The 15,389-nt window shown below is 44.4% G+C and overlaps 1 protein-coding gene across 1 annotated transcript in view; it reads right to left on the bottom strand.

The window, feature by feature from the left end:
* The window catches only part of LOC130117297 (roundabout homolog 1-like), a 130,440-nt gene that overhangs the window by 85,512 nt on the left and 29,539 nt on the right, over positions 1–15,389 (bottom strand). Inside the window, exon 2 of the mRNA XM_056285506.1 lies at positions 7,281–7,607. Coding sequence (XP_056141481.1) covers positions 7,281–7,607 — 327 coding nt within the window. The remainder of the gene's footprint in view (positions 1–7,280; positions 7,608–15,389) is intronic.

Genomic DNA, 15,389 nt, shown 5'->3' with positions numbered 1-15,389 from the left:
TCGCGTTGCAGAGAACAGACATCATGTGTCACAACTCCCAATGACAATGACGGACCTGTTGGTAGTGTTTCTCCTCACCCTGTGTTGTACGACAAAGGACACAAAAATTACAAAGACAATGAACTCAAGGACAACGTGTGGAGGAGCATCGCCAGACAACCAGGCTGTCAGGATAGTGAGTAGCTTATGTCGTTTACTTTTGGAGGTAGTAGAGTTGGTAGCAAGGCAACCCTTCTTTACCGACCCAGAGCCGGTCGCGGCGCACTGCAATCGAGGTGGTGCAGCCGGCGGGGGCCAGACCGGCAATAGGTGGGGTTCCTCCTGGGACCCCCCCGAAGGAAAGAGGAGGAGGTCCCCCCCGCCGGGTTGAGTCCCCCCTCGCATCTCGCAAATTTGCGACAGAAACTCTCAAAGTTGAACGAGTTAATCTTCTGGACACAACGTTTATTGAAAGAAACGTCTCATCACTCATCTAAGTGACCTCTCCAGTCTCAGCTGACTGTCAGTAGACTGATGAGGTCACTTACTGTCAATAAACGTTGACTTGTGTCCAGATGAACTGATTCAACGTTCTTTGATTTTCTTACCTGGATTACTCAGCATGCATAAAGACACTGGGTTTCTGCCGCAAATTCGTATCGCTGCCAGTATGAATAGTTAATGCAAAATAGTTGCAGGTGAGTATTTCACATTTTTGTGTTATTAGTCATGTCTCTGGTGTGTAAAGGCCTTAAAGTATGGGGGGGGGGGTGTTAGCGGACAGAGATGCAGCGGACATTGAGGGTATGTCCAATATTGCTATTTACCCATGACTCAAGAAAAGGAGCCAATTCCCACCCTCCTTACTTTCTCACTATCTTCTCTCAGTGCATCTCACTTTCCTGCCAATTTCCAACATTTTTAGAAGTGAACTATCTCATGAACCTGGCCTCGAACTCATTCACTCACTTGATAGTCTTGCATTCAGCAGTACCATCTGTGTAGCTTCGGGGGGCGGGGGGACAACTGCTCCAAAAATGTTTGTGAGCAAGTGCATTGAGATGTACGTGAAAAGATTTTGTGTTTGTGAAACTGACATTATAATCTTTACCGGTGTTTTTAGAGTGCCTCCAAAACATATGCCGTTGCGAGATGTTAAACATTTTGGATTTTTTTTAATTAAAATTACGATCCTCATTACTGAGAGAATTGGGGAAATATATTTTTTTCTTCACCCCACCACTATTCTCTCTTAACCTCTCCTTTGTATTCTTCTTCTACTTTCAGTTTGCTCCCTTTTTTTCAGGGGTCACGACAGCGGATGTTTGCCCTCCATAGCTTTCTGTCTGATGCATCCCTCTCCCACATATTCAGTCACTTGGTATTGCCTATGCAAACCCAGCCACTGAGGATGCACAACCCAGTGCATTCTTAGTGCTGGTCTCAAGCCCGGATAAATGGGGAGGTTGCGTCAGGAAGGGCATCCAGCATAAAATCTTTGCCAAATCAAATATCCATCCATCCATTATCTTGACCGCTTATCCTGCTCTCAGGATCGTGGGGATGCTGGAGCCTATTCCAGCAGACATTGGGCGGCAGGCGGGCAGACACCCCGGACAGGCCACAGGGCCGACACACACACACACACACTTACCCATTCATTCCTAGGGACAATTTAGTACGGCCAATTCACCTGACTTACATGTCTTTGGACTGTGGGAGGAAACCGGAGCCCCCAGAGGAAACCCATGCAGACACGGGGAGAACATGCAAACTCCACACAGGATGACCCAGATGACCCACCAAGGTTGGGTCTACCCCGGGGCATGAACCCAGGACCTTCTTGCTGTGAGGCAACCGCGCTAACCACTGCGCCACCGTGCCACCCGCCAAATCAAATATGCAGATCATCAATAAGATTTCCATACCGGATTGGTCGAGGCCCAGGTTACCAATGACTACCACCCGTACTGTTGGCCAGCAGGGTGCCAGTGGAAACTATGCTACTGTTGGGCGAAGGAGAAGGAGGGGGGAAGGCATGTCCAGAGGCAGCGAGAGAGGAGGAAGGGTAGGAGTGTTGACGTGACAGTCGTACAATGTTGGCACTATGACTAGTAAATGGAGAGCTGGCTGATATGATGGAAAAAAGAAAGGTAGATATACTGTGTGTGCAAGAGACCAGGTGGAAGGGGAGTAATTGCCAAGAGCATCGGAGGTGGGTTCAAATTCTTCAACCATGGTGCAAATGGGAGGAGAAATTGGGTAGGGGTAATTCTGAAGGAAGAGTATGTCAAGAATGTGCAGGAGGTGAAGAGAGTGTCAGACAGAGTGATGAGTATGAAGTTTGAAATCGAAGGTGTATTGATGAATGTTATCAGCGCATATGCCCCACAAGTTGGGTATGAGATGGAAGAGAAAGAAGAATTCTGGAGTGAGTTGGATGAAGTGTTGGTGAGTGTACCCAAGGAGGAGAGAGTGGTGATGGAACGGACTTCAATGGGCATGTTGGTGAAGGGAACAGAGGTGATGAGGAGGTGATGGGTAGGTATGGTGTCAAGGAGGGAAATGTGGAAGGACAGATGGTGGTGGATTTTGCAAAAAGGATGGAAATGGCTGTGGTGAATACATATTTCAAGAAGAGGGAGGAACACAGGGTGATGTATAAGAGTGGAGGAAAATACACAACAGGTGGACTATATCTAATGTAGAAGGTGCAATCTGAAAGGGATTGGAGACTGCAAGGTGGTGACAGGGGAGAGTGTAGTGAGGCAGCATCGGATGGTGGTATATAGGATGACTTTGGAGACCAAGATGAGATTGTGAATAAAGGCCAAGCCAAACATCAAATGGTGGAAGCTGAAGACGGAAGACTGTTGTGTGAAGTTCAGGGAGGAGTTACGACAGGCACTGGGTGGTAGTGAAGAATTGCCAGATGGCTGGGCAACCACTGCAGAAATAGTGATGGAGGCAGCTAGGAAGGTAACTGGTGTGTCATCAGGACAGAGGAAGGAAGACAAAGAGACTTGGTGATGGAACGAGGAAGTACAGCAAAGTATACAGAGGAAGAGGTTGGCAAAGAAGAAATGGGATAGAGAAGAAGAAAGTAGACACGAGTACAAGGAGATGCAGCATAAAGTGAAGAGAGAGAAGGCAAAGGAAAAGGTGTATGGTGAGTTGTATGAGAGGTTAGACACTAAGGAAGGAGAAAAGGACTTGTACCAATTGGCTAGACAGAGGAACCGAGCTGGGCAGGATGTGCAGCAGGCAAGGGCGATCAAGGATAGAGATGTAAATGTGCTGACAAGTGAGGAGAGCGTGCTGCGAAGGTGGAAGGAGTACTTTGAGGGGCTGATGAATGAAGAAAATGAGAGCAAGAAGGTTAGATGTATGGGGATAATGAATCAGGAAGTGCGGTGGATTAAGAAGGAGGAAGCGAGGGCAGCTATGAAGGGGATGAAGAGTAGAAAGGCAGTTGGTCCTGATGACATACCTGTGGAGGCATGGAGATGTTTAGGAGAGATGGCAGTGGAGTTTTTAACTAGATTGTTTAACACAATCTTGGAAAGTGAGAGGATGCCTGAGGAGTGGAGAAGAAGCATACTGGTACCGATTTTCAAGAACAAGGGCGATGTGCAGAACTGTAGCAACTACAGAGGTATAAAGTTGATCAGCCACAGCATGAAGATATGGGAAAGAGTAATAAAAGCTAGGTTAAGAAGAGAGGTGATGATCAGTTAGCATCAGTATGGTTTCATGCCACGAAAGAGCACTATAGATGCGAATGTTGATTGAGAAGTATAGAGAAGGCCAGAAGGAGTTACATTGTGTCTTTGTGGATTTAGAGAAAGCATATGACAGGGTGCCGAGAGAGGAGGTGTGGTATTGTATGAGGAAGTCGGGAGTTGCAGAGAAGTATATAGGAGTGATACAGGATATGTATGAGAGAAGTGTGACAGTGGTGAGGTGTGCGGTTGGAATGACAGATGGGTTCAAGGTGGAGGTGGGATTACATCAAGGATCGGCTCTGAGCCCTTTCTTGTTTACAGTGGTGATGGACAGGTTGACGGACGAGATCACTGGAGGGAAGAGGAATGAAAGTGAGAGGGAGCAAGACAGAATACTTATGCAGGAATGAGAGGGAGGACAGCGGAATGGTGAGGATGCAAGGAGTAGAAGTGACGAAGGCGTATGAGTTTAAATACTTGGGGTCAACTGTCCAAAGTAACGGGAAGTGCAGAAGAGAGGCGAAGAAGAGAGTGCAGGCAGGATGGAGTGGGTGGAGAAGAGAGTCAGGAGTGATTTGTGACAGAAGGGTCAGGAAGAGTTGAAAGATGGTTGTGAGACCAGCTATGTTATATGGTTTGGAGACAGTCGCACTGACAAAAAGACAGCAGGTGGAGCTGGTGGTGGCAGAGTTGAAGATGCTAAGATTTTCATTGGGAGTGACAAAGGAGGACAAGATTAGGAGCGATTATATTAAGGGGACAGCTCAGGTTGGACGGTTTGGAGACAAAGCAAGAGAGGCAAGATTGAGATGGCTTAGACATGTGTGGAGGAGAGATGCTGGGTATATTGTGAGAAAGATGCTGAATATGGAGCTGCCAGGGAAGCGGAAAAGAGGAGGTTTATGGATGTGGTGAGGGAGGACACGCAGGTGGCTGGTTTGACAGAGGAAGATGCAGAGGACAGGAAGAAACAGCAACGGATGATCTGCTGTGGTGACCCCTAACAGGAGCAGCCAAAAGTAATAGTAGTAGTAGTAGTAGTAGTAGTAGTAGTAGTAGTAGGTATTGCCCATGCAGTTTCATCTGAGGTAGGATTTCACAGAAACTCCATCAACACAGATGCATGTAAAATGTGCTCTATCACCTTCGATGCAGTCAAACATCAATCTTTTATTAGAAGTTTTGGAGTGTTTCTGATGTGTCAGCTTGCACTTATGGCTTTTTGTCTAGCTAAAAACATGATTCAGATGAGCTTATTTTAGCTCTGTCAACTGATGCAAAAGTATTTATTTTACAATGTTAAGCATCCAGGATATCATATGAATATGTAACATTAGTTATTCAATTGAAAATGATCCAGTATTGTTCTGTTCCCACCAAAGTCACCCATCAGTCTGGTGTCAAACTGTGTCATAGTTTAAACTTGCAGAACCTGTGCGCCATTGTGACCCAAGGAGCATCTGCTCTTACGTTCTGATGCTGGCATTTACTTTACCCCCTAACCTTTTCCTGTCTTTCCACAGAGTTAAGTCTGCTATCAATGCTAATGAACACTCACACATACAGATAGATGTACGCACACACACACACACACACACACACACACACACACACACACACACACACACACACACACACACACACACACACACACACACGTGTGGTGGTGTGTATACTGAACACATCGCTGACAGATTTCTTCCAAGGACACAATGCAGTGAAAGGCTGTTTGGCAGGAAACGCCATACATTTGACACCTAAAACATTACGACTCAGCAAATTGACACTGTCACCTGTTAACACTTAACCCGAGCTGGGACATAAATTACACACACACACACACACACACACACACACACACACACACACAAAGAAGGGAACCAGACACAAACACCTGCTGCATGTCTGACAGATGGGTCTCACAGGGCATTTCTGAGGAGTCCCCATAAAAATTATCTTTATCCATAATTGGAACAAAAGCTAAGAATATATACTACTTTATCTCAAAGTAACTTTTTTAAATTTTCCTATGTATATTTTCTTTTTACATGCTCCGTTTTGCTCAGGTTGAAAATACAGTGGCAGTATCCAGCCTCAGACCAAATGGTGATATTCATGTTAGAAATGTTATGGAATACTGAATGATTTAAATTTTCGTCAAAAGGTTTGTCTTTACATGACAAATAAGCTTCTCTTGAGCATGTCAGGCGGGTTATATTGGAACCCCTACTGGCATACATAATATTAACTGACTCCAATTCTATAGACAAGAAAATAGACTATAACAAAGGTGTTGAATAGCCGAGTATGCTCTTAAATTACTCTGTCAAAGAACAATGGGCCTCATTCAGCTATAGTTCATACATTAAAAAATGGTTCTTACACACCCATGGAGTTTTTTTTTGTAGCTCTCAAGATTGTCTGACACTCAGAGAAGCAAACCCGGATGGTTATCCAGAACGCGACGGCGTGTCTGGTCTTCAACCAACCCAAAACAACACATGTCACACCGCTGTTCATATCCCTCCACTGGCTCCCAGTAGCTGCCCGCATCGAATTCTCAAAACCTTGATGCTCGCTTACAAAACAGCAGCTGAAATGGCTCCCGCCTTACCTGAACTCCCTCATTCAGGTCTGCACTCAGTCCTGCTCACCACGCTCTGCCAATGAAAGGCGCCTGGCACTTCTGCCACAACAGGGCCCTAAGTCACTAGCCAGACTCTTCTCTTCTGTAGTTCCCCGGTGGTGGAACGAGTTACCAAACTCCATTTGATCCACTGACTCCCTTTCCATCTTTAAGAAGAAGCTAAAGACCCAGCTCTTTAATGAACACCCCCACACCTGATGGTATTAATAAAAACACTTCTATGCACCCTATGCATTGCCTTTGTGCACTGCCTGTTGACATCTATGTCCTATTGGACTTGAACCTAGTTTTTTAGCACTTACTTGCGTTGTCGCCTCCTGACTAGATCCTTATTTGTATTGTATTAACTCTCAGATGTACATCGCCTTGGATAAAAGTGTCTGCTTAATGAAATTGTATTTGTAATTCCTTCCCCCTAACATCTATCGTCTACCTCTTGCAACGAGCCATCACCCAGGCTTGCAAAGGCATCAGTATTAGCCAGCTGGTGTCTAAATTCAGGGGTTATCCAGGTTCTGCAATGGTCTCTGAGACAAACCTAAACCAGGGCTAAAAACATGCCATGGGTGTGTCCGAACAATTGATGACTGAGGCCCATTGAGTATAATCAAATTTTCCCCGTGAGATCTCCAGAGATAATGCTGCTTCTGTGAACATCCATGATCAGTCTATATTTTGGAAATGTTTGCTGCTGCATGGTGGTGTGTTGTCAATACAGACCACAGCTTTAAAATAAAACCCCAGCCTAGTATTAAATTAATGATTAAATTATTTCCGCTGACGCAAAATGCCAGCCAAGCCGGGCCCCATGAAACTGAAAAACCCCACCCTCCATTGCACAACCGCCATCACTGGCAGCAATCCCCCTTACACATTCACATTCATACATACACATGCAAACACACAACAACAGTAAGACTTGCACTTACTGGCTACTTCCAGGGACGCGTTGTGACTAATAGCCTGCCCCAGGTAGTTGCGGGCCACACACACGTAGCTGCCATCATCGGGCTTGCTTCGCCGGCCGTGCACGATTCGCAGGAAGAAGAGGGAGCCGCTGGGCAGCAGCATGCGGTGGGATCGAGGGTTGTCGCGGTCGGTCTCCACACGCTCCCCATCTTTGTACCACTCTATCGTCGGGGTAGGACGACCCTCCGCCTTACAGTTGAGAGTGGCGGGTTCCCCTTTGGACACGATGAGGTCAGAGGGGTGCTCCACGATGCGGGGAGGGGAGTCCTCCTGGCGAAGACGAGACCCTAATGGAGAAAAAGGGAGCGTATTGGGTGATCAAAGAAAGAGGGCGATTTCTTGTCAAATTCACACCTGACATGAAACACCGGCTCACCAGAGCCGTCAGCAGAACAGACAACAACCAACAGACCGAAACCAGAGTGAGGCGCCGAGTCAACGCAGCAGCACTTCTAAGGGAATTAGACACAGCACATTATCATCACTGTGCAAGTGCTTTGTATTAACAATAATCCCGTTTGACAACATAATTACCACACATTTTTGAGACTGCTGAAATGTTTTTCTTTTGTTTCAGCCACGGGTACCAAACAGGCATTTAAGAACCGTTAGTAACACTGATGTGTGAAGTCTTTCTAATATCTTGCAAAACATGTCTTGCCTTCAACCATTTATTTCGTGAAAACAAGAATTGGGTTTTATTAATGAAGGGAGGGTTCTTAACAGCCAAATTAAGAAGTGGATTTAAAAATGTAATTACATTATTATCTGTGCCGCTACTGTTATTTCAATACCGACTTGGTTCATTATTGTTTCAATTATTATTTTTTTTAATTGACTGATTGAGTTCTCCTGTGATGGAGTGTCTACTTGTTAAGGATGTTTCCTTGTCTTTCCTGTATCCCTGAAATGAACTCAGTAGGTAATGAAAAATGGATGGATGATTGATGGCTGAGTAAGCACTCAAGGGATGAAAGTACGGAACGTCTCCGCATGTAATTTAAATGTGTTTCAAGTCCCTTGAGCATCGTGTAAAATACCTTGGCGAATAAATAACGTGGGAAATGTAATCATACATCTATTTGCAGCAAAGTCAGTCGTGGATCAGGTATTTTCATAGCTGTCTATTCTGATGCTCTAAGCACAGAGAGGAAAAACAGACAGCGGTGTGTCCGACGCCGTTTACACCTGGAATTAACAAGTGTCTTGGGTTATCCCATCACTAGCGGACAGCTCTTAGTACATACACTATGTGAATGCACCCAGTGCGTCCCCACTCCATCTTGAGATCCGATTGCTCAGGCCACATTCGGAGGTGGCCTGGGACACATTTGTCCACATCGTATTTGAAGTATAAATGCACATGGGTCCCAGGCTGCATTGAAGGACCACCTAGTCAACTGACATCCTCTGCGTCACTTGACTAGGTGGTCACCAAAGCCTCCTCTAGGTTTAGTTTTTTGTTTTTTTACCTCGTCTGTAATTTCCGACACACGTCAGACCCACAACTGTGGAAGAGCCCCCGCCACCATGCACATTCAAGTTCAACTTCAGTTTCAAGTTCATCTGTCCGCCACAGCGCAGAGCCCAACCCTCTCGAACCCGCTGGAATACTTGATCTGAGCCTGAACCGACGTGATCGGGTCGAGCCTGACAGGGTTCGGGTTGAGAATTACAAACTCTAGTGTTCAGACATTTATGTTTTCCCACATAACTATGGGGCGCCAAGTGTAAGAGACCCTTTTTCGTAGACAGAATGGCTTTTGTGCAACGAAATGCATAAATTCATTACAATACCATACAACACCGGAACGCTTTTTGTCCATGAAAAAACACAAACACATTAGCATTGTGTCCGCAAAATACTGAAGAGAGCACATACTTTCATGTACAGAAAACCAAACAGATAATTCCTGTTGTGCATTGCATTGACTGTAATGCTTTTCATGTTGTGGACAAAAGGCTGAATGCACTTCGGCACTATATGGACAAAAGAAACTCATTTTGTAGACAAAAGTAATTCTGTCCATGTAATAGATGTCCTAGAACAGCATTTATGCTTTTGTGGCTTGAAGTGCAGAATGCACTATTACCATCATCGTTCCATGCCATCGAATGTTCATTAACTGTTTTACTATATTACTGAAAGTATGGTGTGCACAAAAGGGATTTAACACAATATATTCCAGGACGCCACAGTTACAGAAAGCATTCTGTGCACAAAATCCTGGATCTGTTCATGGCGCCAAGTGTAACAGTGAAGATAACTGATTTTGTCCTTTGCAAAAATATTGATGTCTACGAAAGTTAAAGCAGCCTTTGCTTTAATGCACAGAATGCCGTCTGTAACTGTGGAGTCCCAGAATATATTGTGCTAAATCCCTTTCGTGCACATCATACTTTCAGTAATATAGTAAGGTCACGTCTGCTCTCCCACAAACCACGCTCCCTCTCTCTGTTTGTATTGAGAAGGCAATGTTGGACGGTCCAGCCCCGTCCTGAAGGTCCAGCCGAACCCACAATAGGTTGTTTGCAGTCACATGATTCTGATGACGCGTGAAATTAAAATGGAGGGCAGGAAGTGAAAAGCAGAATTGACGAGATGGAGGAAAGCCTGTACTGTGCTAGTTTAGAGGCTATTACAAGAGAAAGGTATACACAGAAAATAACCAGATATGTTGGATATGATTCTTATGTTATGCAGAGGTCTTCTCCGTGGATTGTCCCCTTGTCATGGTAGGGAAGCTTGCGTGGTCCTGAGATCCCGAGAGCAATGCCGTCTGGAGCTATGCTCCTGGTAGGGTCACCCATGGCGGTAAGGTCAAGGGGGAGGTCCCTGACAAAGAGCAATCCAACCAAGTCCTCAACGGTGGAACAGGCGGAGGATGATGGCTGACTTTAGGGGAGCATCACAACAGCTGGGAAGGCAGATAGATGAAGGCTGCAGCAGAAATGGGCCCCCAGTCGTCTTGGACTCAATGCCACTGGATCCTGACCCAGAGCTGTCAAGGACCATATGGTGACGGTCTGTGCACCAGTCTCCCCACATTAAACAAAGTCACGTACATGTGTCCTCCAGAGGACAGCCATACTCGCTTCGAGTGATCACCGATGATGATGATGTTATGAAGAGGAGTGATTTTTCAACTGAATTGAAAGACTTGCCTGCTATTGAGGCAGTACACGTAAGCATCTACCTTGTCCTCCAGACATGCTTCATGAAAGCATACAAAAGTATAGACGCATACAACTTTTTAGCGGTTGGGTCCATGGCCTCGGTACCAAGATGCTCCACAAGTACTGTCACGAGTGGCTTTTCTTTATTGCCCTGTGGATTAATCTGGCAACAAACATTCAACACATCGGTGCCTCTCGACATTAATGTTACAGTTGTTTACTTATCGTTACTAAGTTAACCACTCTCAAAGGTCCGGTGAAATGCCACTAAAGATGGGTGGCAGGGTGGCCCGGTGGTTAGTGCTGTCGTCTCACAGCAAGAACGTCCTGGGTTCGAACCCCGGGGTTGTCCAACCTTGGGGGTCGTCCCAGGTCGTCCTCTGTATGGAGTTTGTATGTTCTCCCCGTGTCTGCATCGGGGTTTCTCCGGGTGCTCCAGTTTCCCCCACCATCAAAAATACATGCATGTTAGGGTTAATACTCCTGTCTGTGTCGCTGACTGAGACATGGCAAGACGAACTGGAGCTGGTCCCCGGGCTGCTGTCCTAGCGGCTGCCTACTGCTCCTAGCTACACAGCTAGGATGGGTTAAATGCAGAGAAAGGATTGCCCCACGGGGATTAATAAAAGTAGTAAAAAAACATTTTTAAAAAAAAACAAAAAACGAATGGATCATCATGAAACAAGAAACAAGATGGAGAAGTCATGGCAGCTCATTGCAATTGCATGGCAGGTTAAGTTTTTTACATTCACTTGTCTTTTGTGAAACTGTTAGCCCCGATTTAAGTGTTAGTGGCGTTGCTTGTAGCTATTGTTTTAAATGTATCACCAGAGCACACCCACATAAGAACTTTGCAAAATGCAATTTTCCATTTGTGGTTAATAAAGAAATGTCTATTTTATCCCATTCAAAGGTAAGATGACCATTTCCACATAAATGAGCTGACAGGAAGCTTCAGCAAAACCTCTGATGAAGACTACAGTCTTGGTAGTCGAAACACGTCAGGTAAAAAACACCTGTCTTGATGTAAGAATCAGTGAATTAAGTAAAAAGTCAGACAGAATTAACCTCTTCAGTCTATTGTTTACAGTTTCTTTTCACTGTGAAGTTTAGTGCCCACACTGCAAGCAAGACGAGGTTAATCTGCGCCTGTGTGCTGGAGACAAAGGATTCAATGATGGGGATGATGTTACATGGACAGGAGCCATGCTTACTACGTCCAAGTCCGGGCACAGCTTCACATTGCGGATGCTGAGTATTGCCGCTTTGTGGTGTGGAACTATGACATTTTTGTTAAAAGAATTTTGCCTGTTATGGAATTTTGGGATGACGTGATTCCCGAAGTTGGAAATATTTTCAGAAACAGTATACTTTCAGAAGTGTTGGGACAGCAAGTTACAAAGTAACATGTTAGATTCAGTAGTACTTTGTAAGTGAAAAACGCATGACTAACATGAATGTATCTTTTTTTGGCAATCAGATGTTTATTGCGAAGATTAAATAATACACCAAAGGTATTAGTGGTTTCTTTTTTACAAGAACTAAAACAGTGTACAACGGTGGTTATCACTTGGACACTGCTTGGCATCCTCCTCATCATATATTTTATCTCATAAATCCATATAATTCTGTTATCCTGTTTCAATGTTATATCCTTCTCTCGTTCCGATGTGTGACTGCTGTATTTTCTTGTCTCTTCTCCTATGTATGTGAATGGGGTGATGCAAGTCTCCTCTGTGTGCATGTGTCGTCTGTCCTCCTGCCAGGTCTCCATGGTGATGGTAGTCGCGTGGCTCAGGTCCTGGGCTGTTCCGGTGGCATCTGGACACTGCTTGGCATCCTCCTCATCATATTCTTCATATATCTTATAATTCCATTATAATTCTTTTATCCTCTTTCAGTGTTGTATTCTGTAAATTGTGTAAACACAACATCCATTGCACGTCTGTCCGTCTTGGGAGAGAGATCCCTCTGTTGCTCTCCCTGAGATTTCTTCCTATTTTTTCTCCCTGTTAAAGGTTTTTTTTTAAGGGAGTTGTTCCTTATCTGATTTCCTTATCTTATTCTGATTCCTGATCTGATGCGAGGGTCTAAGGACAGGATGTTGTATTGCTGTGAAGCCCACTAAGGCAAAATTTGTCATTTGTGATAATGGGCTATACAAATAAAATTAACTTGGCTTGACTTGATGGATGCTCAATAATCCAGGTAACAAAATCAAAGACGTTTCAAATACGTTCCATCATTCAACTAAGTGACATCTTCAGTCTAATTGACTGAAACTGTCACTCAGTGGAATGATGAAATGTATCTGTCAATAAACGTTGTATCCAGATGAACTGATTCAACCTTCTTTAACTTTACCTGACTAAACTATAAATTGGATTCAATTTCATGAAAGTCTGAACTTTTCAGACCTATGGCTAAATTCAATCAAAGGTACTGCGGAGTGTGTGATGATGATCAGAGGAAGATTAAGTCTCAACCTCGGTAAAGCTAAAAATTACTTGTTCAAATTTAGAAAGCACAGACACCTAGCCACAGGTGATATAAGGCTCACAGTTGGAAAAAAACCTGCATTAAAACTAAGAAGTTGGGGAGCCCAGTGTAAAACTTTGTCTTGTCTTCATTGTTCTGAGAAGACTCATGGCTAAACTGTACGTATATACTATGTCCAATGCTTTAGTCCTAAAATCACCCAGCACTGTTGCGGCTTGCTTCAGAACATCCTCCATCCTATCAATGTCATCCATGGCTAGCTGTCTGCCATCCTGCATCTGCATACAATATACGGCAGCAGGGAGAGGGATTAGTTATTCAAATTACTTTCCAAATTATTAATGTTCAAATATTTCCAAAAGTTAAAATTCAACTCGCCCAATGTTGCCGTTTCATACCAGTAAGATGCCAAATGACCAGCAAGAGAGGGACAACACAGAGGGAAATGATGATGTATGCATCAGTAGCGAACTGTGACTCTTAAACCTTGGCCCTCTGACCACCCTTCCCTCATTGGGGAGGGGGGCACACTACCAGCCAAGCTTACGGTGTCCTCACCTATAGTACTGCAAAAGTTACCCATTACAATTCCAGCTCCGAAAAATAAAAACAAAAAGTAAGATGCTAGTCCAGCCTAGGCAATGCAATGAGCAAACAGCACGGAGAGAATGAGAGTTATCACCAAGTGCACGTCAGCGGAATATGGTGACAACGGGCCAGGGTGCAAAACTATGTGTAAAAACGCATGACAGCCACCCCCCTCCTGCCACACAAAACCAACAAAATGTCAAGCCTACTTAACATGACAGCACGCACACACACACACACACACACACACACACACACACACACACACACACACACAAAGCAACTAGCGACACTTTCAGAACCATGGACAGTGAACAGCGACCATGGCATTTTTGGGAACCCACCACCACAAACAATCAATATAGTTAATAAATAGTATTATTAGATTGGCACAAGGGCTTATTAAATATATATAATATGGTAAAAGTGGCATAATGACCACGGAGTTAGTACATGTACAGACTGACCGGTGATTCTGCATAACGACAGTTTCCCCCAAATAAACCTTAGTGGTGTAGAGGAGCTCAAGCAGGAGTCGTGACAACTTTCTCTTTCGGCTACACAACGCGCACCATTTATTCCTTCCACCATTACCATAACAACAAAAAACCCGCGCAGCGGAAGTGTGTCACTGTAAACCCGAACCGAGGAAACAGCAGCTGTAAACTAACGTTCCTACCAGCTCAATAAGGGGAATTATGTAGCCCCATAACCACTATAGTGGCAACGACGGCCAGAATAAAACCAGCTGGCAAGGCAGCCTTTCAGATTTTAAACAACTCACCAAATTAAGCTCTGGTGTGGGCCTTCCTATGCCGATTAACTCCAACCTTTCATTAAAAGTAAATCGTGGAAACTGCGTGGATAATAAATTCGCAACGACGTCCTCCTCGCTAGCGGCAACGCTACTCCTGGCTTCCATCGTGAACCAACATGCTAGCCAGCTAGCTAGCTAGCTAGTTTATCAGCGTATCGCTAACTTGTCATGAAGTTAGCGATAACAAAGCCCGCCCATTTAGAGGGAAGACGTGATTGGTCAATTTTACTGTCATTTGAAATGACGCTTTCAATGAATCGCTACTGCTCGGACCTCTGTAAAATTACAGCTGGACCACCAATCACAGAGCTGAAAGCGCAGCATTTTCCTCCCAGCAACTGACAGAGAGACAAATGGGCTTCTTTCATTTAACCCTTCACACAGCTGAACAGGCAGGTTTGAAGGGTTAACTTCCTCAGAAACATTTTGTTTAGATGTTTGTCAAATTTATGAATTCATAAAATTAAAACTGATTACTTTTAAAATATTATTTTATCGAATATCTTGGGCCCTACGGTTCCCTTCTGGTATGTATATTCCAAAATTAGTTTTATACCTGACAATATTTATGTACATTAAAAATAACATTGCGAAATCCTACATGTCTTGATGCATACTCAACAATCCATTTATTGACAGATACGTTTCATCACTCAACTAAATGGCATCTTCAGTTTAAACTGACTGCAGGTGTCCCCACCCTTATAAACAATACAGTATAATACAGTTGCCCAACAACCGAAACAAACTACCAGTTTCATATGCAAATATGGGTGTGACCTTTAACTAGAGTTTCAAAGGCCATGTGTACCATTCTCAGAGGATTAGGGATTGTTGCAATCACACGACTCAGTTGCTTTCAAACACCAAAACACGCTGTGCCAGAAGTTGGTCCACCCCAAGGATTGGGCCCCCTGGCACAAACAGAGCAATATAGTGTACGCTGTTAAGTGCCAGGGTGATTGCAGTGACTTGTACATTGGGGAAA

The sequence above is a fragment of the Lampris incognitus genome, chromosome 8 (assembly GCF_029633865.1).
Source record: "Lampris incognitus isolate fLamInc1 chromosome 8, fLamInc1.hap2, whole genome shotgun sequence".
Classification (NCBI taxonomy): Eukaryota; Metazoa; Chordata; class Actinopteri; order Lampriformes; family Lampridae; genus Lampris; species Lampris incognitus.
Note: the sequence above shows the minus strand (reverse complement) of the source record. Positions and strands in the feature narration are given on the sequence as shown.